The following is a 23276-nucleotide window of genomic DNA, read 5'->3' as shown; positions in this document are numbered from 1 at the left end:
CGGGAAAGGCGCCAGAAGGTAAGAATAGAATGATTTTTTTATTTTTTTATTATTTTTAACATTAGATCTTTTTACTATAGATGCTGCATAGGCAGCATCAATAGTAAAAAGTTGGTCACACAGGGTTAATAGCAGCGTTAATGGACCTCGTTATGTCGCGGTGTAACGCAGTCCGTTTAACGGACTGCTAAGCCCCTATGGGGGCACTGACTGGAGGAGAGTAGGGAAGGACGAATTTGCGGCCGGCCGCTACCAATCAGCGACGAGGGATTTCCGTTACAAACAGACGGAAGTACCCCTTAGACAATTATACAATATATAGATTCTAATTTACTGAGATAATCACTTTTAGGGTTTTCATTGGCTGTAAGCCATAATCATCAACATTAACAGAAATAAACCCTTGAAATAGATCACTCTGTTTGTAATGACTCTGTACAATATTCAAAATTTACATACCCCGACAGAATTTTTGCTTTCTTGGCCTTTTTTCAGAGAATATGAATGACAACACCAAAACTTTTTCTCCACTCATGGTTAGTGGTTGGGTGAAGCCATCAAACTACTGTGTTTTCTCTTTTTAAATCAATGACAACCCAAAGCATCCAAATGACCCTGATCAGAAGTTCACAAAACCTGGTGATTTTGGCCTGATAAGATGCACAGAAGTTGACACAAATTGGTTTGAATGGCTACTAAAGGTAACATCCTCACCTGTGACATCCATAGAGGTCTGCAGAAGACCTCTGGTTGTCATGCCAACCCATTGGTAACACCTGATCATGTGACGGGGTCACTGATGGGAGGATTTCCAGCGTGCAGGCCGGAAGCGCGTTAAATGCCGCTGTCAAGAGTTTGACAGTGGCATTTAACGGGTTAATAGCAGCAGGTGGATCACGATTCCACCTGCGGCTGTTCTGGGCACATGTCAGCAAAGACCCTGATTCCAGTGATGTGTCAATTACTGAGCTCCTTGCTGTCACTATATTTTCTCTGCTGCAGATATAGCATTTATCTGAATGTTGAGCTCTATATAACCTCACACCACTAGTAGCTTTCTGCCCTTGTACAGTGTGCGTGCACAGAACGTTGCTAATCAGTGGAAAGGACAGGGTTATACAGAGCTCATGAATATGCTTATTACCTGGCAGCAGGGTACTAGTCCTCTAGTGATAGTCTAATGCTGATAAGACAGAGATTTTCTCAAAGCTCCAAAAAGCAGCCAAGTAAAGGTACCTTCACACTAAACGAAGCTGCAGCGATCCAGACAACGATCCGGATCGCTGCAGCGTCGCTGTTTGGTCGCTGGAGAGCTGTCACACAGACAGCACTCCAGCGACCAACGATGCCGGTAACCAGGGTAAACATCGGGTTAGTAAGCGCAGGGCCGCGCTTAGTAACCCGATGTTTACCCTGGTTACCATCCTAAAAGTAAAAAAAAACAAACGCTTCATACTTACCTTCCGCTGTCTGTCCCCGGCGCTCTGCTTTCCTGCACTGACTGTGAGCACAGCGGACGGAAAGCAGAGCGGTGACGTCACCGCTCTGCTTTCCGGCCGCTGTGCTCACAGTGAGTGCAGGAAAGCACAGCGCCGAGGACAGACAGCGGAAGGTAAGTATGTAGTGTTTGTTTTTTTACTTTTAGGATGGTAACCAGGGTAAACATCGGGTTACTAAGCGCGGCCCTGCGCTTAGTAACCCGATGTTTACCCTGGTTACCAGTGAAGACATCGCTGAATCGGTGTCACACACGCCGATTCAGCGATGTCAGCGGGAGAGCCAGCGACCAAATAAAGTTCTGGCCTTCTAGCCCCGACCAACGACATCACAGCAGGATCCTGATCGCTGTTGCCTGTCAAACTGAACGATATCGCTAGCGAGGACGCTGCAACGGATCGCTAGCGATATCGTTTAGTGTGAAGGTACCTTAAGTGCCACATTGTAGAAGTCGGGGTTGCTGTCTCTACATTATCCTGCTCTCTCTAAGGTTATGTTGCAAAAACCTCTTGAAGATTCCCTATAAAGATCCCTACTTGATCATATTTCTTACACACCGTAAAGTCATCCTGATAATAACTAGTACTCACTAACTCACTGCACTTTACACTGTATGAAGAGTCTTCCTGTAGAGTCTACATGAATGTCAAGTACGAGATAAATATTTACACCCATGTAATTGCTGTTTACCCATTCTCTTCTAGAGCCATGCTTCAGGAAAGGGCGTGAGAAGACATTAATAACTTTTAATCAAGTCTTCTGTCAGAATGCAATGCCTATAAATATCTAATCAAAATCTACATTTCCATAGGATGTATTTGTTGTAGATTCTCGCAGAGGGTTCTGCAACAAAACGACAGTTTATGACTAGGTCGCGGCAATGCTACTACAGACATAATAGGGGCCTGGAAAGGTTTCTTGACCGCTGTGAAGTCATTCATAAGTAATTCATACACATGAAACAAAAATCACTTTGGGTCGGATCACCTGTGGAATAAAAGGGCAATGTCTGGTTTACACCAAAAAGGAAAAAAAAGACTGCTGCTGGTCCCTGAACTTTCTCAGGGAACTCATCGGGAAGCAGGATTCCATCACTACTCGTCCAGTGTCTCCTCCAATATCTCAGACAAAGGAAGGTAAAATATATTATCAAATAATGGGAATCTGGGCTGAGACCCTGATTCCAGTGATGTGTCAATACTAGGCTGTGTGCTGCTGCTTCGATAAAATCAGGCACCTAAAGGACAAGGTGTCTTGTGCCTCCCAATCAACTGCTCTGTATAATTCTGCCCCAATACTGATTAGCAGATTTCTGCCTATGCACAGGGTACACAGAAAGCTGCCAATCAGTGGTGTGGGTGGGGTTATATACAGCTAAGCATTCTGAGCACTGCTACATCTGCAACCCAAAAAATCTGTAATGGTTTCAAAATGATAACATGAGCACCAGCAAGTGACATATCACTGGAATCAGGGTCTTAGCCCCTACAACACGCTGCTCTCAGATTGCAAAGCAAAAACCTAGATCTCTTTAACTTTGCACATAGTGAATGATGGGTCACAGCACGTACCAATATCCTGCGCTGAAAAACTCACATTAGCTTGCACGTGACTAAAAACGTTTCAGTGCGAATATAATTACAAATATTATACTGTCAAGAATAGAGTCCACAGGTGCAAGTTCCGGGATGAAAAGATAAGAGAAGAAAAGCCAGCAGAGCAGGACTAATGGTAGACTGACGGCATACAGCAATGTGTCCTCACATGATCTGTTCAGACGGTTTTTCTCTATGCCACAATTAACACTAGTTAAGGGGAAAAGAAAAACGTGGTTTCAAAAACGTGCACCCATACAAAGTCACCTGTATGTGTGGATATGAATGGCAGGTCAACTACAACTCTGAGCATGTCAGAGAGATCCTGTAGAAAGTGATCCATGAATGCGACTAGATCGTAAGTTACAGGAAATAACCGATAATAGACTGAGCTGACTGCAGATTGGAGTAAGAACGGGTTTGCATTACAGTAAGAGGCAAATGCTCGGATTCTTACTCTAGGAATTCTTCTATAAAAATGGACTGCAAGCAAATCATTACTAGGATCATCTACTTACCGCTCCGCTATAAGGCACCTTAAATATTAGGCAATTTAGTCTGATATAGTAGCAAACTTCAAGGAATGCGTGCAAATGCAATCACAGACACTTTGAAAATATGCAAAATGTTTGCTCAGAGTTTCACAAAAAAGTTGCAACTTTTGGGGTTTCCAGGCAGTTTTTTGCCAGCTGCAATAAAATGGGCGAAGATGGGGCAGATGCTGGGTGAGTGATGCTACAGATCAGCTAATGCATGACGAGCTGTGGCATATCACTGACTGGAGTAAGATTTGTGGGGTGGGACATGGAGGCACAAGCCATGTATCAGACGTGCCACATTCATTAGGATACGTGTCCTATTAATGAATCAAGGAGTCTGACTCCAGCACTCCCTTTATCAATACATCTCCGGTACTGATGGATCAGGGGCTTAAGTTCTCCTTGTCCAAGGGGACAATTGGGGACCAAAGCTATTATCATTTAACACCTTATCCCAATTACCAAGTCATCAGAAACAGATGAAAGCCACTTACAGTACATGGTATACAAACATTTACAGGAGACCTTACATAACAAGAGATGTATGCCACAAGGACACTTCATATTGGGGAAAATGAGCTAGTAATGGAATTAGCTTATTTTGGTGAATTACAACGATGAACAAAAATGCTATTTTAATATTCTGAGTTGAAATGTAGCCTTCGCTGTAATCACATTGGGTCACACATTTCTTTTATTGTATAATGACATGCATATGACCATACATCACAGCGTGTTTATGTGTAATGCAGGTCCACAGTCTGCACCAAATGACATCTGCTACAGCGTTCCAAATTATTACGCAAATGCTATTTTTCTAAATGGACGATAAAATGAGTCAGGATAATGTTCAAACCAAACATTAGAGGGTAAATCACATTTTATTGGACAAACCTCCAATGGTAACAGAATTTTTTCCAAAACGAAAAAAAAACTGTTCCAAATTATGCACAACAAAGTTTCCAAACATTTTATACGTTGCAAAGAACTGAAATGGTCATTTGTTGAATTTGCAGCAGTAAGAGGTCACATTTACTGAAATCAAAAGCTTTTTCAATTAAAGAGATGTTAATAGACCAAGTTACATGCCAACATGGTACCTCTTCTTTAATATCACCTTCACAATTCTTGCAATCATTGAACTTGTGAGTTTTTGGAGAGTTTCTCCTTGAATTTCTTTACAGGATGACACAATAGCCTCCCAGAGCTGCTGTTGTGATGTGAAGTGCCTCCCACACTCATAGATCTTTTGCTTGGGAATTCTCCAAATGTTCTCAATAGGGTTGAGGTCAGGGGAGGCCACACCATGAGAGGCCACACGGTGAGCTTCTCTCCTTTTTTGCCCATAGAGCAGGGGTTGGGGAACTTCATGCCTGCAGGCCGTTACCAGCCCTTGATTACCTTTTATTGGGCCTCCAGGGCAGATTCCCCAGGAGGTAGTCCCAGAGAGGGGAGAGGGACGAAAAGGTGCAGAGTCCCCCACAGCTTCCAGCCGAACACCTCCAGTGGAGGACGCGCGATAGCAGGGGAAATGAAGATCGGATCGGAGCGCAGAAAGAAGACTTGAACACCAGGTTGTATTTGAACCACAACGCTTTTCAACGGATAACACCATCTTTATCAGGTGGGCAGTTTCCCACCTGCTGAAGACGGTGTTATCTGTTGAAACACGCTGTGGTTCAAATACAACCTGGTGTTCGAGTCTTCTTTCTGCGCTCCTGAGACCGATCTTCATTTTTCCTGATAGAGAAACCAATGACTCAGAGGTATTCCTTGCAGGATGAGATAGTACTTTGTTTGTTATGCATGAAAATGATTTTACTACTGATGGCACAGTTCTTCTTTTTGTACCATGGAAGAAACTGGTCACTCAAAATCTATATATAGAGGTCAGTGTCATACCCTAAAGGGGCCTACCAGCTCTAACCCCACGATCCTGGACCAAAACATGACTCCTCCACTTCCTTGCTGACATTGCAGCCTTGTTGAGGCATGGTGGCCATCCACCAGCTATCCATTACTCCATCCATTTGGACCCGTCCAGGGTTGCATGGCACTCATCAGTAAACAAGACCTTTAAAATTAGTCTTTATGCATGTCTGGACCCACTGCAACCGGATGTGTTTAAAAAAAAAGTTCCTGTGCTGGGATAATCTTATAAATGTGCCCCTCCTGTGTACTGTGTAATGCCGGTTTCTGACCGTACAGGAACATGGTCTGATCATTCTTTAAAATGGGTTGTCGGCTACTTTTAATCCAGCAATCTTATATCTTAATTATTCCATTGGTAATATACATTTATTAGCTGCACTGTTTGTATGCTACATCTGTGTGGCCAGTTTGTATGGCATTCCTTCTTCCTCTTCTGCTCTGTCTGAGACGACCCTATTTAAGGTTCTGAATTTGGACAGAACGTGACAGATCACTTATTCTTCTTAGGTGGGGATGGTGCGGTAACTGTAGACTATGTTACCCCCTCTCGTGAAGAGTGAGCTCCTGAGGCATTGCGTTACCTGCATACTGCACCACCCTCCTGAGATGAGTGAGCTCCTGCAGCGCTGCACTATCTGTATACTGCACCAGGCTCCAGAGACAAGTGAGGTCCTGAGGCATTATGTTACCTGTATACTGCACCACCCTCCTGAGGCATTGCGTTATCTGTATACTGCACCACCCTCCTGAGATGAGTGAGCTCCTGCAGCGCTGCACTATCTGTATACTGCACCAGACTCCAGAGACAAGTGAGGTCCTGAGGCATTATGCTATCTGTATACTGCACCACCCTCCTGAGACGAGCGAGCTCCTGCAGCGCTGTGCTATCTGTATACTGCACTAGGCTCCAGAGACAAGTGAGGTCCTGAGGCATTATGCTATCTGTATACTGCACCACCCTCCTGAGATGAGTGAGCTCCTGCAGCGCTGCACTATCTGTATACTGCACCAGACTCCAGAGACAAGTGAGGTCCTGAGGCATAATGCTATCTGTATACTGCACCACCCTCCTGAGATGAGCGAGCTCCTGCAGCACTGTGCTATCTGTATACTGCACCAGGCTCCAGAGACAAGTGAGGTCCTGAGGCATTATGTTATCTGTATACTGCACCACCCTCCTGAGACCAGTGAGACGCTGTACCAACCTCCTGAGGCATTGTCTTATCTGTATACTGTACCAGCCTTCTGAGACAAGTGAGCTCTTGAGGCATTATGGTATCTGTATACTGCTTCACCATTCTTAGAGCAGTATGCTCCTGATGCATTGTGTTCACTATCTGTATACTGCACCACCCTCCTGAGGCATTGAGTTAGCTGTATACTGCACCACCCTCCTGAAGCGTTGCGTTAGCTGTATACTACACTACTTCCTGAGGCGTTGCGTTAGCTGTATACTGCACCACCCTCCTGAGGCGTTGGGTTAGCTGTATACTGCACCACCCTCCTGAAGCGTTGCGTTAGCTGTATACTACACTACTTCCTGAGGCGTTGCGTTAGCTGTATACTGCACCACCCTTCTGAGGCGTTGGGTTAGCTGTATACTGCACCACCCTCCTGAAGGGTTGCGTTAGCTGTATACTGCACTACTTCCTGAGGCGTTGCGTTAGCTGTATACTGCACCACCCTCCTGAGGCGTTGGGTTAGCTGTATACTGCACCACCCTCCTGAAGCGTTGCGTTAGCTGTATACTGCACTACTTCCTGAGGCGTTGCGTTAGCTGTATACTGCACCACCCTCCAGAGGCGTTGCGTTACCTGTATACTGCACTACTTCCTGAGGCGTTGCGTTAGCTGTATACTGCACCACTTCCTGAGGCGTTGTGTTAGCTGTATACTGCACCACTTCCTGAGGCGTTGTGTTAGCTGTATACTGCACCACTTCCTGAGGCATTGGGTTAGCTGTATACTGCACCACATCCTGAAACGTTGCTTTAGCTGTATACTGCACCACTTCCTGAGGCGTTGCGTTAGCTGTATACAGCACCATTTCCTGAGGCGTTGGGTTAGCTGTATACTGCACCACCCTCCTGAGGCATTGAGTTAGCTGTATACTGCACCACTTCCTGAGGCATTGGGTTAGCTGTATACTGCACCACCCTCCTGAAGCGTTGCGTTAGCTGTATACTACACTACTTCCTGAGGCGTTGCGTTAGCTGTATACTGCACCATCCTCCTGAGGCGATGGGTTAGCTGTATACTGCACCACCCTCCAGAGGCGTTGCGTTACCTGTATACTGCACTACTTCCTGTGGCGTTGCGTTAGCTGTATACTGCACCACTTCCTGAGGCGTTGTGTTAGCTGTATACTGCACCACTTCCTGAGACATTGGGTTAGCTGTATACTGCACCACTTCCTGAGGCGTTGGGTTAGCTGTATACTGCACCACTTCCTGAAATGTTGCTTTAGCTGTATACTGCACCACTTCCTGAGGCATTGCGTTAGCTGTATACTGCACCACCCTCCTGAAACGCTGCGTTACCTGTATACTGCACCACCCTCCAGAAGTGTTGTGTTAGCTGCATACAGCACCACTTCCTGAGGCGTTGGGTTAGCTGTATACTGCACCTCCCTCCAGAGGCGTTGCGTTACCTGTATACTGCACCATTTCCTGAGGCGTTGGGTTAGCTGCATACAGCACCACTTCCTGAGGCGTTGGGTTAGCTGTATACTGCACCACCCTCCTGAGGCATTGGGTTAGCTGTATACTGCATCACCCTCCTGAAGCGTTGCGTTAGCTGTATACTACACTACTTCCTGAGGCGTTGCGTTAGCTGTATACTGCACCACCCTCCTGAGGCGTTGGGTTAGCTGTATACTGCACCACCCTCCTGAAGCGTTGCGTTAGCTGTATACTGCACTACTTCCTGAGGCGTTGTGTTAGCTGTATACTGCACCACCCTCCTGAGGCGTTGGGTTAGCTGTATACTGCACCACCCTCCTGAGGCGTTGCGTTACCTGTATACTGCACTACTTCCTGAGGCGTTGGGATAGCTGTATACAGCACCACACTCCTGAGGCGTTGCATTAGCTGTATACTGCACTACTTCCTGAGGTGTTGCGTTAGCTGTACACTGCACCACCCTCCAGAGGCGTTGCGTTACCTGTATACTGCACTATTTCCTGAGGCGTTGGGTTAGCTGTATACAGCACCACACTCCTGAGGCGTTGCGTTAGCAGTATACTGCACCACCCTCCTGAGGCGTTGTGTTAGCTGTATACTGCACCACTTCCTGAGGCATTGGGTTAGCTGTATACTGCACCACTTCCTGAAGCGTTGGGTTAGCTGTATACAGCACCACACTCCTGAGGCGTTGCATTAGCTGTATACTGCACCACCCTCCTGAAGCGTTGTGTTAGCTGTATACTGCACCACTTCCTGAGGCATTGGGTTAGCTGTATACTGCACCACTTCCTGAAACGTTGCTTTAGCTGTATACTGCACCACTTCCTGAGGCATTGGGTTAGCTGTATACTGCACCACTTCCTGAGGCGTTGCGTTAGCTGTATACTGCACCACCCTCCTGAAATGTTGCGTTAGCTGTATACTGCACCACCCTCCTGAAGTGTTGTGTTAGCTGCACACAGCACCACTTCCTGAGGCGTTGGGTTAGCTGTATACTGCACCACCCTCCAGAGGCGTTGCGTTACCTGTATACTGCACCATTTCCTGAGGCGTTGGGTTAGCTGCATACAGCACCACTTCCTGAGGCGTTGGGTTAGCTGTATACTGCACCTCCCTCCAGAGGCGTTGCGTTACCTGTATATTGCACCACTTCCTGAGGCGTTGGGTTAGCTGTATACTGAACCACACTCCTGAGGCGTTGCATTAGCTGTATACTGCACCACTTCCTGAGGCGTTGCGTTAGCTGTATACTGCACCACTTCCTGAGGCGTTGTGTTAGCTGTATACTGCACCACTTCCTGAGGCATTGGGTTAGCTGTATACTGCACCGCTTCCTGAAACGTTGCTTTAGCTGTATACTGCACCACTTCCTGAGGCGTTGCGTTAGATGTATACTGCACCACCCTCCTGAAACGTTGCGTTAGCTGTATACTGCACCACCCTCCTGAAGTGTTGTGTTAGCTGCATACAGCACCACTTCCTGAGGCGTTGGGTTAGCTGTATACTGCACCTCCCTCCAGAGGCGTTGCGTTACCTATATACTGCACCATTTCCTGAGGCGTTGGGTTAGCTGCATACAGCACCACTTCCTGAGGCGTTGGGTTAGCTGTATACTGCACCTCCCTCCAGAGGCGTTGCGTTACCTGTATATTGCACCACTTCCTGAGGCGTTGGGTTAGCTGTATACTGAACCACACTCCTTAGGCGTTGCATTAGCTGTATACTGCACCACTTGCTGAGGCGTTGCGTTAGCTGTATACTGCACCACTTCCTGAGGCGTTGTGTTAGCTGTATACTGCACCACTTCCTGAGGCGTTGCATTAGCTGTATACTGCACCACTTCGTGAGGCGTTGGGTTAGCTGTATACTGCACCACCCTCCTGAAGTGTTGTGTTAGCTGTATACTGCACCACCCTCCTGAGGCATTGGGTTAGCTGTATACTGCACCACCCTCCAGAGGCGTTGGGTTACCTGTATACTGCACTACTTCCTGAGGCGCTGGGTTAGCTGTATACTGCACCACACTCCTGAGGCGTTGCATTAGCTGTATACTGCACCACTTCCTGAGGCGTTGCGTTAGCTGTATACTGCACCACCCTCCTGAGGTATTGTGTTAGCTGTATACTGCACCACTTCCTGAGGCATTGGGTTAGCTGTACACTGCACCACCCTCCTGAAACGTTGCGTTAGCTGTATACTGCACCACTTCCTGAGGCGTTGCATTAGCTGTATACTGCACCACTTCCTGAGGCGTTGGGTTAGCTGTATACTGCATCACCCTCCTGAAGTGTTGTGTTAGCTGTATACTGCACCACCCTCCTGAGGCGTTGGGTTAGCTGTATACTGCACAACCCTCCTGAGGCGTTGCATTAGCTGTATACTGCACCACTTCCTGAGGCATTGGGTTAGCTGTATACTGCACCACCCTCCTGAGATGAGTGAGCTCCTGCAGCGCTGCACTATCTGTATACTGCACCAGACTCCAGAGACAAGTGAGGTCCTGAGGCATTATGCTATCTGTATACTGCACCACCCTCCTGAGATGAGCGAGCTCCTGCAGCGCTGTGCTATCTGTATACTGCACCAGGCTCCAGAGACAAGTGAGGTCCTGAGGCATTATGCTATCTGTATACTGCACCACCCTCCTGAGATGAGCGAGCTCCTGCAGCGCTGTGCTATGTGTATACTGCACCACCCTCCTGAGACCAGTGAGACGCTGTACCAACCTCCTGAGGCATTGTCTTATCTGTATACTGTACCAGCCTTCTGAGACAAGTGAGCTCTTGAGGCATTATGGTATCTGTATACTGCTTCACCATTCTTAGAGCAGTATGCTCCTGATGCATTGTGTTCACTATCTGTATACTGCACCACCCTCCTGAGGCATTGAGTTAGCTGTATACTGCACCACTTCCTGAGGCATTGGGTTAGCTGTATACTGCACCACCCTCCTGAAGCGTTGCGTTAGCTGTATACTACACTACTTCCTGAGGCGTTGGGTTAGCTGTATACTGAACCACCCTCCTGAAGCATTGCGTTAGCTGTATACTGCACTACTTCCTGAGGCGTTGCGTTAGCTGTATACTGCACCACCCTCCTGAGGCGTTGGGTTAGCTGTATACTGCACCACCCTCCAGAGGCGTTGCGTTACCTGTATACTGCACTACTTCCTGAGGCGTTGGGACAACTGTATACAGCACCACACTCCTGAGGCGTTGCATTAGCTGTATACTGCACCACTTCCTGAGGCGTTGCGTTAGCTGTATACTGCACCACCCTCCTGAGGTATTGTGTTAGCTGTATACTGCACCACTTCCTGAGGCATTGGGTTAGCTGTACACTGCACCACCCTCCTGAAACGTTGCGTTAGCTGTATACTGCACCACTTCCTGAGGCGTTGCATTAGCTGTATACTGCACCACTTCCTGAGGCGTTGCATTAGCTGTATACTGCACCACCCTCCTGAAGCGTCGCGTTAGCTGTATACTGCACTACTTCCTGAGGCGTTGCGTTAGCTGTATACTGCACCACCCTCCTGAGGCGTTGTGTTAGCTGTATACTGCACCACTTCCTAAGGCATTGGGTTAGCTGTATACTGCACCACTTCCCGAAATGTTGCTTTAGCTGTATACTGCACCACTTCCTGAGGCATTGGGTTAGCTGTATACTGCACCACTTCCTGAGGTGTTGCGTTAGCTGTATACTGCACCACCCTCCTGAAGTGTTGTGTTAGCTGCATACAGCACCACTTGCTGAGGCGTTGGGTTAGCTGCATACTGCACCACTTCCTGAGGCGTTGGGTTAGCTGCATACTGCACCACCCTCCTGAAACGTTGCGCTAGCTGTATACTACACCACTTCCTGAGGCGTTGCATTAGCTGTATACTGCACCACTTCCTGAGGCGTTGCATTAGCTGTATACTGCACCACTTCCTGAGGTGTTGCATTAGCTGTATACTGCACCACTTCCTGAGGCGTTGCATTAGCTGTATACTGCACCACTTCCTGAGGCGTTGCATTAGCTGTATACTGCACCACTTTCTGAGGCGTTGGGTTAGCTGTATACTGCACCACCCTCCTGAGGCATTGTGTTAGCTGTATACTGCACCACTTCCTGAGGCATTGGGTTATGATATGACCTGGTGATCAGGACAATAATGGACCTGGTGGTTAAGAGCACACGGAATGACCTGATATTTACTGATAATAAGGACGAGCTCTGGGACGTGGGAACTCTGCTGACCGCAATCCCTAAACCTATCAAACACACTAGAAATAGCCGTGGATTGCGCCTAACGCTCCCTATGCAACTCGGCACAGCCTAAGAAACTAGCTAGCCCTGAAGATAGAAAAATAAAGCCTACCTTGCCTCAGAGAAATTCCCCAAAGGAAAAGGCAGCCCCCCACATATAATGACTGTGAGTAAAGATGAAAATACAAACACAGAGATTAAATAGATTTAGCAAAGTGAGGCCCGACTTACTGAACAGACCGAGGATAGGAAAGGTTACTTTGCAGTCAGCACAAAAACCTACAAAAAGACCACGCAGAGGGCGCAAAAAGACCCTCCGCACCGACTCACGGTGTGGAGGCGCTCCCTCTGCGTCCCAGAGCTTCCAGCAAGCAAGACAACAAATTAAATAGCAAGCTGGACAGAAAAATAGAAAACCAAAGAAATACAAGCTGGAACTTGGCTTCTGATGGGAAGACAGGTCACAAGAACGATCCAGGAGAGAACTAGACCAATACTGGAACATTGACAGGTGGCATGGAGCAAAGATCTAAGTGGAGTTAAATAGAGCAGCAGCTAACGAATTAACCTCGTCACCTATGAAACTCAGAAACACCCACCAGAGGAAGTCCATGGACAGAACCAGCCGAAGTACCATTCATGACCACAGGAGGGAGCCCGACAACCGAATTCACAACAGTACCCCCCCCCCCCTTGAGGAGGGGTCACCGAACCCTCACCAGAGCCCCCAGGCCGACCAGGATGAGCCAAATGAAAGGCACGAACCAGATCGGCAGCATGAACATCAGAGGCAAAAACCCAGGAATTATCTTCCTGACCATAACCTTTCCACTTGACCAGGTACTCGAGTTTCCGTCTTGAAACACGAGAATCCAAAATCTTCTCCACCACATACTCCAACTCCCCCTCAACTAACACCGGGGCAGGAGGATCAACGGATGGAACCACAGGCGCCACGTATCTCCGCAATAACGACCTATGGAACACATTATGGATGGCAAAAGAAGCAGGAAGGGCCAAACGAAATGACACAGGATAACCTCAGAAATCTTATACGGACCAATGAAACGAGGCTTAAACTTAAGAGAGGAAACCTTCATAGGAACATAACGAGACGACAACCAAACCAAATCCCCAACACGAAGTCGGGGACCCACACAGCGCCGGCGGTTAGCGAAACGTTGAGCCTTCTCCTGGGACAATGTCAAATTGTCCACCACATGAGTCCAAATCTGCTGCAACCTATCCACAACAGTATCTACACCAGGACAGTCTGAGGACTCAACCTGCCCTGAAGAGAAACGAGGATGGAAACCAGAATTGCAGAAAAACGGCGAAACCAAAGTAGCCGAGCTGGCCCGATTATTAAGGGCGAACTCAGCCAACGGCAAAAAGGACACCCAATCATCCTGTTCAGCAGAAACAAAGCATCTCAGATATGTTTCCAAAGTTTGATTAGTTCGTTCGGTTTGGCCATTTGTCTGAGGATGGAAAGCCGAGGAAAAAGACAAATCAATGCCCATCCTAGCACAAAAGGATCGCCAAAACCTTGAAACAAACTGGGAACCTCTGTCAGAAACGATGTTCTCCGGGATACCATGTAAACGAACCACATGCTGGAAAAATAATGGCACCAAATCAGAGGAGGAAGGCAATTTAGACAAAGGTACCAAATGGACCATCTTAGAAAAGCCATCACAAACCACCCAAATGACCGACATCTTTTGAGAGACGGCGAGATCCGAAATAAAATCCGTAGAAATATGCGTCCAGGGCCTCTTCGGGACCGGCAAGGGCAAAAGCAACCCACTGCCACGAGAACAGCAGGGCTTAGCCCGAGCACAAGTCCCACAGGACTGCACAAAAGAACGCACATCCCGCGACAAAAACGGCCACCAGAAGGATCTAGCCACCAAATCTCTGGTACCAAAGATTCCAGGATGCCCAGCCAACACTGAACAATGAATCTCAGAGATAACTCTACTAGTCCATCTATCAGGGACAAACAGTTTTTCCGCTGGGCAACGGTCAGGTCTATCAGCCTGAAATATTTGCAGCGCCCGCCGCAAATCAGGGGAGATGGCAGACAAAATTACCCCCTCTTTGAGAATACCCGCCGACTCAGGAACACCCGGAGAGTCAGGCACAAAACTACTTGACAGGGCATCAGCCTTCACATTCTTAGAGCCCGGAAGGTACGAAACCACAAAATCAAAACGGGAGAAAAATAACGACCATCGAGCCTGTCTCGGATTCAACCGTTTGGCAGACTCAAGATAAGTCAAATTCTTGTGATCTGTCAAGACCACCACGCGATGCTTGGCTCCTTCCAGCCAATGACGTCACTCCTCGAATGCCCACTTCATGGCCAACAATTCACGATTACCAACATCATAGTTACGCTCAGCAGGCGAAAACTTTCTAGAAAAGAAAGCACATGGCTTCATCACCGAGCCATCAGAACTATTTTGCGACAAAACAGCCCCTGCTCCAATCTGAGAAGCATCAACCTCAACCTGAAACGGAAGCGAAACATCTGGCTGGCACAACACAGGGGCAGAAGAAAAACGACGCTTCAACTCCTGAAAAGCCTCTACAGCCGCAGAAGACCAATTGACCACATCAGCACCCTTCTTGGTCAAATCAGTCAACGGTTTAGCAACAGTAGAAAAATTAGCGATGAAGCGGCGATAAAAATTAGCAAAGCCCAAGAACTTTTGCAGGCTCTTCACAGATGTCGGCTGAGTCCAATCGTAAATGGCCTGGACTTTAACAGGGTCCATCTCGATAGTAGAAGGGGAAAAAATGAACCCCAAAAATTAAACCTTCTGAACTCCAAATTGACACTTTGACCCCTTCACAAACAAGGAATTTGCACAAAGGACCTGGAACACCATTCTGACCTGCTTCACATGAGACTCCCAATCATCCGAAAAGACCAAAATATCATCCAAATACACAATCAGGAATTTATCCAGGTACTTTCGGAAGAGGTCATGCATAAAGGACTGAAATACTGATGGAGCATTGGAAAGCCCGAATGGCATAACCAGGTACTCAAAATGGCCCTCGGGCGTATTAAATGCTGTTTTCCATTCATCGCCTTGTTTAATACGCACAAGATTATACGCCCCTCGAATATATATCTTGGTGAACCAACTAGCCCCTTTAATACGAGCAAACAAATCAGACAGCAACGGCAAAGGATACTGAAATTTGACTGTAATTTTATTGAGAAGGCGGTAATCAATACAAGGTCTCAAAGAACCATCCTTCTTGGCCACAAAAAAGAACCCTGCTCCTAACGGTGATGACGACGGGCGAATATGGCCTTTCTCCAAGGATTCCTTTATATAACTCCGCATAGCGGCGTGTTCTGGCACAGATAAATTGAACAATCGGCCCTTAGGAAACTTACTACCAGGAATCAAACTAATTGCACAATCGCAATCCCTATGAGGAGGTAGGGCACTGGCTTTGGGCTCATCAAATACATCCCGATAATCCGACAAAAACTCTGGAACTTCAGAAGGAGTGGAAGACGAAATAGACAAAAATGGAACATCACCATGTACCCCCTGGCAACACCAGCTGGACACAGACATAGATTTCCAGTCCAATACTGGATTATGAACCTGTAGCCATGGCAACCCCAAAACGACCACATCATGCAGATTATGCAACACCAGAAAGCGGATATCCTCCTGATGTGCAGGAGCCATGCACATGGTCAATTGGGTCCAATACTGAGGCTTATTCTTGGCCAAAGGCGTAGCATCAATTCCTCTCAATGGAATAGGATACTGCAAGGGCTCCAAGAAAAAACCACAGCGCCTAGCATACTCCAAGTCCATCAAATTCAGGGCAGCGCCTGAATCCACAAATGCCATAACAGAATAGGATGACAAAGAGCAAATCAGAGTAACAGACAATAGAAATTTAGACTGTACCGTACCAATGGTGGCAGACCTAGCGAACCGCTTAGGACAATCGGAGATAGCATGAGTGGAATCACCACAGTAAAAACATAGCCCATTCCTATGTCTGTGTTCTTGCCGTTCAGCTCTGGTCAAAGTCCTATCACATTGCATAGGCTCAGGCCCATGCTCAGATAGTACCGCCAAATGGTGCACAGCTTTACGCTCACGCAAGCGTCGATCGATCTTAGTGGCCAAGGACATAGACTCATTCAGACCAGCAGGCATGGGAAACCCCACCATGACATCCTTAAGGGCTTCAGAGAGACCCTTTCTGAAGATTGCTGCCAGGGCACATTCATTCCACTGAGTGAGCACAGACCACGTTCTAAACTTCTGACAATATATCTCCGCTTCATCCTGACCCTGACACAAAGCCAGCAAGATTTTCTCTGCCTGATCCACTGAATTAGGTTCGTCATAAAGCAATCCAAGCGCATCAACATCACGCAATGCCGGATCTCCTGGCGCAAGGGAAAATGCCCAGTCTTGAGGGTCACCACATAACAAAGAAATAATGATCTTTACTTGTTGAACAGGGTCACCTGAGGAGCGAGGTTTCAAGGCAAGAAACAATTTACAATTATTTTTGAAATTCAAGAGCTTAGATCTATCACCAAAAAACAAATCAGGAATTGGAATCCTAGGCTCTGACATCGGATTCTGAACCACAAAATCTTGAATGTTTTGTATCCATGTAGTGAGATTATCCATCCAAGAGGACAGACCTTGAATGTCCATGTTTACACCAGTGTCCTGAACCACCCAGAGGTAAAGGGGAAAATAGAGACAAAACACACTGTAAAGAAAAAAAAATGGTCTCAGAACTTCTCTTATCCTTCTATTGAGATGCATTAGTACTTTGGGCCACCTGTACTGTTATGACCTGGTGGTCAGGACGATAATGGACCTGGTGGTTAAGAGCACACGGAAAGACCTGATAGTTACTGATAATAAGGACGAGCTCTGGGACGTGGGAACTCTGCTGACCGCAATCCCTAAACCTATCAAACACACTAGAAATAGCCGTGGATTGCGCCTAACGCTCCCTATGCAACTCGGCACAGCCTAAGAAACTAGCTAGCCCTGAAGATAGAAAAATAAAGCCTACCTTGCCTCAGAGAAATTCCCCAAAGGAAAAGGCAGCCCCCCACATATAATGACTGTGAGTAAAGATGAAAATACAAACACAGAGATGAAATAGATTTAGCAAAGTGAGGCCCGACTTACTGAACAGACCGAGGATAGGAAAGGTTACTTTGCGGTCAGCACAAAAACCTACAAAAAGACCACGCAAAGGGCGCAAAAAGACCCTCCGCACCGACTCACGGTGCGGAGGCGCTCCCTCTGCGTCCCAGAGCTTCCAGCAAGCAAGACAACAAATTAAATAGCAAGCTGGACAGAAAAATAGCAAACCAAAGAAATACAAGCTGGAACTTAGCTTCTGATGGGAAGACAGGTCACAAGAACGATCCAGGAGAGAACTAGACCAATACTGGAACATTGACAGGTGGCATGGAGCAAAGATCTAAGTGGAGTTAAATAGAGCAGCAGCTAACGAATTAACCTCGTCACCTGTGAAACTCAGAAACACCCACCAGAGGAAGTCCATGGACAGAACCAGCCGAAGTACCATTCATGACCACAGGAGGGAGCCCGACAACCGAATTCACAACAGGGTTAGCTGTATACTGCACCACTTCCTGAGGCATTGGGTTAGCTGTATACTGCACCACCCTCCTGAAACGTTGCGCTAGCTGTATACTGCAACACTTCCTGAGGCGTTGCATTAGCTGTATACTGCACCACTTCCTGAGGCGTTGCATTAGCTGTATACTGCACCACTTCCTGAGGCGTTGCATTAGCTGTATACTGCACCACTTCCTGAGGCGTTGCATTAGCTGTACACTGCACCACTTCCTGAGGCGTTGCATTAGCTGTATACTGCACCACTTCCTGAGGCGTTGGGTTAGCTGTATACTGCACCACCCTCCAGAAACGTTGCGTTAGCTGTATACTGCACAACTTCCTGAGGCGTTGCATTAGCTGTATACTGCACCACTTCCTGAGGCGTTGCATTAGCTGTATACTGCACCACTTCCTGAGGCGTTGCATTAGCTGTATACTGCACCACTTCCTGAGGCGTTGCATTAGCTGTATACTGCACCACTTCCTGAGGCGTTGCATTAGCTGTACACTGCACCACTTCCTGAGGCGTTGCATTAGCTGTATACTGCACCACTTCCTGAGGCGTTGGGTTAGCTGTATACTGCACCACCCTCCAGAAACGTTGCGTTAGCTGTATACTGCACAACTTCCTGAGGCGTTGCATTAGCTGTATACTGCACCACTTCCTGAGGCGTTGCATTAGCTGTATACTGCACCACTTCCTGAGGCGTTGCATTAGCTGTATACTGCACCACTTCCTGAGGCATTGGGTTAGCTGTATACTGCACCATTTCCCGAGGCGTTGGGTTAGCTGTATACTGCACCACTTCCTGAGGTGTTGCATTAGCTGTATACTGCACCACTTCCTGAGGCGTTGCATTAGCTGTATACTGCACCACTTCCTGAGGCGTTGCATTAGCTGTATACTGCACCACTTCCTGAGGCGTTGGGTTAGCTGTATACTGCACCATTTCCTGAGGCATTGGGTTAGCTGTATACTGCACCACTTCCTGAGGTGTTGCATTAGCTGCATACAGCACCACTTCCTGAGGCGTTGGGTTAGCTGTATATTGCACCACTTCCTGAGGCGTTGGGTTAGCTGTATACTGCACCACTTCCTGAGGCGTTGGGTTAGCTGTATACTGCACCACTTCCTGAGGTGTTGCATTAGCTGCATACAGCACCACTTCCTGAGGCGTTGGGTTAGCTGTATATTGCACCACTTCCTGAGGCGTTGGGTTAGCTGTATACTGCACCACTTACTGAGGTGTTGCATTAGCTGCATACAGCACCACTTCCTGAGGCGTTGGGTTAGCTGTATATTGCACCACTTCCTGAGGCGTTGGGTTAGCTGTATACTGCACCACTTCCTGAGGCGTTGGGTTAGCTGTATACTGCACCACTTCCTGAGGTGTTGCATTAGCTGTATACTGCACCACCCTCCTGAAACGTTGCGTTAGCTGTATACTGCACCACTTCCTGAGGCGTTGGGTTAGCTGTATATTGCACCACTTCCTGAGGCGTTGGGTTAGCTGTATATTGCACCACTTCCTGAGGCGTTGGTTTAGCTGTATACTGCACCACTTCCTGAGGTGTTGGGTTAGCTGTATACTGCACCACCCTCCTGAAACGTTGCGTTAGCTGTATACTGCACCACTTCCTGAGGCGTTGCATTAGCTGTATACTGCACAACTTCCTGAGGCGTTGCATTAGCTGTATACTGCACCACTTCCTGAGGTGTTGGGTTAGCTGTATACTGCACCACCCTCCTGAAACGTTGCGTTAGCTGTATACTGCACCACTTCCTGAGGCGTTGCGTTAGCTGTATACTGCACCACTTCCTGAGGCGTTGCATTAGCTGTATACTGCACAACTTCCTGAGGCGTTGGGTTAGCTGTATACTGCACCATTTCCTGAGGCTTTGGGTTAGCTGTATACTGCACCACTTCTTGAGGCGTTGGGTGAGCTGTATACTGCACAACCCTCCTGAGGTGTTGTGTTAGCTGTATACTGCACCACTTCCTGAGGCGTTGAGTTAGCTGTATACTGCACCACTTCCTGAGGCGTTGGGTTAGCTGTATACAGCACCACTCCCTGAGGCGTTGGGTTAGCTGTATACTGCACCACTCCCTGAGGCATTGGGTTAGCTGTATACTGCACCACTTCCTGAGATGTGTGAGCTGCCCGACACATTCTGTATGCATCCACAGCCCAGAAGAAAAAGGAAAAATGCAGCACAGAGTCATGGTACCAGACAGATTTCAGCATATACGCAGCACCGCTAATGAATATATGCTACAAAAACAAGAGTATGGACCAGTTATGACACATGGTTGCTGGTCCAAAAGTAGGTGAATGTACAGAAATGGTGATACAGCAAGCCGGTTTCTAAAGACAGAAATATCACGCATGATACAAAACTGAGCAGGTCAGGCTAGGTTCAAGTCTACAGACATATGGATAGGATTTGTATGTCAACACGTTTTGCAAGAGTGTGCCATACAGCAAACCATGTGTGAATTTTGACATATACATCATCTACTTCTGTATGTTGTTTTTTTGCTTTCCGTTTTACAAATGTTTACTTTCTTCACTCTTTTCTCAAGTAGCTCTTAAAGGGGATGGATGTTTTATGTTAGCAGATGTGTTGAGGACATGATTTTGTATCACTTAGTATTATAAGTATAACAGGTTCTTCTCCTGGACTTGTTAGTGCAGCTTTCTTCACAAGCCACAGAGGCTCTCCTATCCATACAATGGCTGCTGGTGGAGGAGCACGTGACCAGACCTGTCCACCAGCCTCCTTCAATTGTATAACACTTCACAAGGGAAAACAGATTTAGATTTAGAGGAGGCTGAAGGACAGGTCGGGTCACATACTCCTCCGCCAGCAGCCATTGTATGGATAGGAGAGCCTCTGCCATTTGAGAGGAAAGCTGAACAAGTCCAGGAGAAGAACCTGTTATACCTAAAATAGTAAATGACACTAAATCATGCCCCTAACACATCTGTTAACAAAGCATACAACCCTTTCAAAACCTGGTTGAGAAAAGAGTAAAAAAAAAAAAAAGTATACATTTGTAAGAAAAAATAACAACAATATACATAAGTAGATGATGATTATTTGTGTCAACTTTTCATGCCAAATTTTGTTGATAACTAGGCAAAAATATGTCAAATATGTAGAAGAATATTAATATTTCTGAAGCAGATAACAGTAATCAAGGTGCAACTAAGGCCTCTTTCACACTTCAGTTGTTTGGCGTCAGTCACTACCGACATAGTGACGGATTGACGGATCCGTCACAATTGTTGAGAAAACGGTTCTAACGGATCCGTTACTTGGGGGTTGTCTGGGAAAAGTATCAACTTTTTGGAGCATGCGCAATTGAAAAAACGGATTGGGGTGACGGATCCACCAAAAAAACGGTTGCGGCGGATCCGTCGCCCATAGGCGGCCATTCTATGGCCATTTCGGTGTTGACAAAAAAAAACGTTTCAATATCCGTCTATTTTCAGAAAACATCCGCCAAATTTCAACGGATCCGTCGCATGGCGGATGGAACTGACGACCATCCGTCACAATCCGTCGCTAATGCAAGTCTATGGGAAAATAACGGATCCGTCAAAAAAAATTGACGGATCCGTTATTTGAGGAAAATGGCGGTTTTAGACTGTTGCCAAACAACTGAAGTGTGAAAGAGGCCTAAACAAACAACAAAAAAAACACTCAAAAGATGAGCAATTATGCATGTGATGACCAATAAGCCTCCTTTCTAGGCAGAAACTTACTGACTGCCAGGCCAAGCACTCCATGATCATGTGTTCACAGCGCTCCAGATGTTTGATCATATCCTTTGTTAGGCTCGGTTCAGCTTTAATAAAGCTCTCAATCACTTTGTAAAAGTCGAATGCTTTCTGCTCAAAGACACGGAGAATCCATGGGAAAGATATGGCCGTTTCTGAATTTGATAGGCTTTGAAAAAGGTTGCCTGGTTTATAAAAAAAATATTAACAATAATGATTGAAAAATAATAATATACACCATATTTCTATTAAATTATGAAATTTATAATATACCGCTTAAGAACATTTGTCAATATAAAGGGTTATTTCATGAAAAAAAAAATCAAGTTCTCTCTCATCCACTAGCCTAGCGAGACTGCCTCTACTCACTATCTATGGAGCAGGCAGAAGTAGATAATTACTGCACTCGGCAGTCCAACGGACAGATTCATAAGAGCGGTGTGAACAACGATAAGGCACGTTTGGGTCGGATGGTCCAAATTCATTATGAGGCGCACAGTTCTTAAAAAAATCAGGTGTGTGAATATTGGCATGAGCCTCAGCCACAACTCTTACTCCTGTCAGGGACTAGAGTAAGAATTCTGGCATAAGGTATACCATAACCATAACTTGGACAAGCTGCGGCATCACACCTCTATTCCATCCCAGCTCCGCCAATTCTTATAGAACTGGACATGAAACTGGCGAGAACATAACAAAAGTTGTAAAAGGTTTCCGCATTTTCAGGTTGTTCAAAAATGTAGAGACTTATCAATGTGTTTGACAGCAAAATTCTGGCAAAAACACTGATGAGTAAGGGTCAATGAATGGAACGGGGGCAGAGCAGGCACAACTGTGCTCCATTCAGGACAGAGCTGCCGAGTCTCCATCTCATGGATCACTGGGAGTCACAGTGGTCAGATCCCAAGCAATTGGCAAGTTATTGATTATCCTATGGATTGGGGATAACTTGATTTTTTTGGGAAATAACCCTTTAATAACTCACTCAAATTACAAGTGGATATGTTAAAATTTAAATAACAGCTTTTTTTTCCGAGAAATTTAAGTTTTAATCTAAAAGTTTGTGGCGTTTCAAAGACAGCATGGTTTGACAAATAAGTGGGCATGGAGAAGTGGAAGTCCTGTCAAGACTATTGTTCCATTTTGGATTTTTTGCCGCAGTTAAAATATATAAAATAAAGCTACCAGCGTTATTTACCACTCAAAACATCTGCACCTTCATTACTACAGCTCTGACGGGCTCCGCTACGGCAGGAATTAATGGTGACCTGTCTGTCAATCACCTTACTTCTGTGCCAATAGGTAAGCACGCACTTTATTTTTTTT

The 23276-nt window shown here is 46.6% G+C and overlaps 1 protein-coding gene across 1 annotated transcript in view; it reads right to left on the bottom strand.

Annotated features, from left to right (window-relative positions):
- Window positions 1-23276, bottom strand: part of RB1 (RB transcriptional corepressor 1) — a 398991-nt gene that overhangs the window by 189490 nt on the left and 186225 nt on the right. The window contains exon 17 of the mRNA XM_069758297.1: window positions 21936-22135. Within this exon, the coding sequence (XP_069614398.1) occupies window positions 21936-22135 (200 nt within the window). The remainder of the gene's footprint in view (window positions 1-21935; window positions 22136-23276) is intronic.

The sequence above is a fragment of the Ranitomeya imitator genome, chromosome 3, assembly GCF_032444005.1.
Source record: "Ranitomeya imitator isolate aRanImi1 chromosome 3, aRanImi1.pri, whole genome shotgun sequence".
Classification (NCBI taxonomy): domain Eukaryota; kingdom Metazoa; phylum Chordata; class Amphibia; order Anura; family Dendrobatidae; genus Ranitomeya; species Ranitomeya imitator.
Note: the sequence above shows the minus strand (reverse complement) of the source record. Positions and strands in the feature narration are given on the sequence as shown.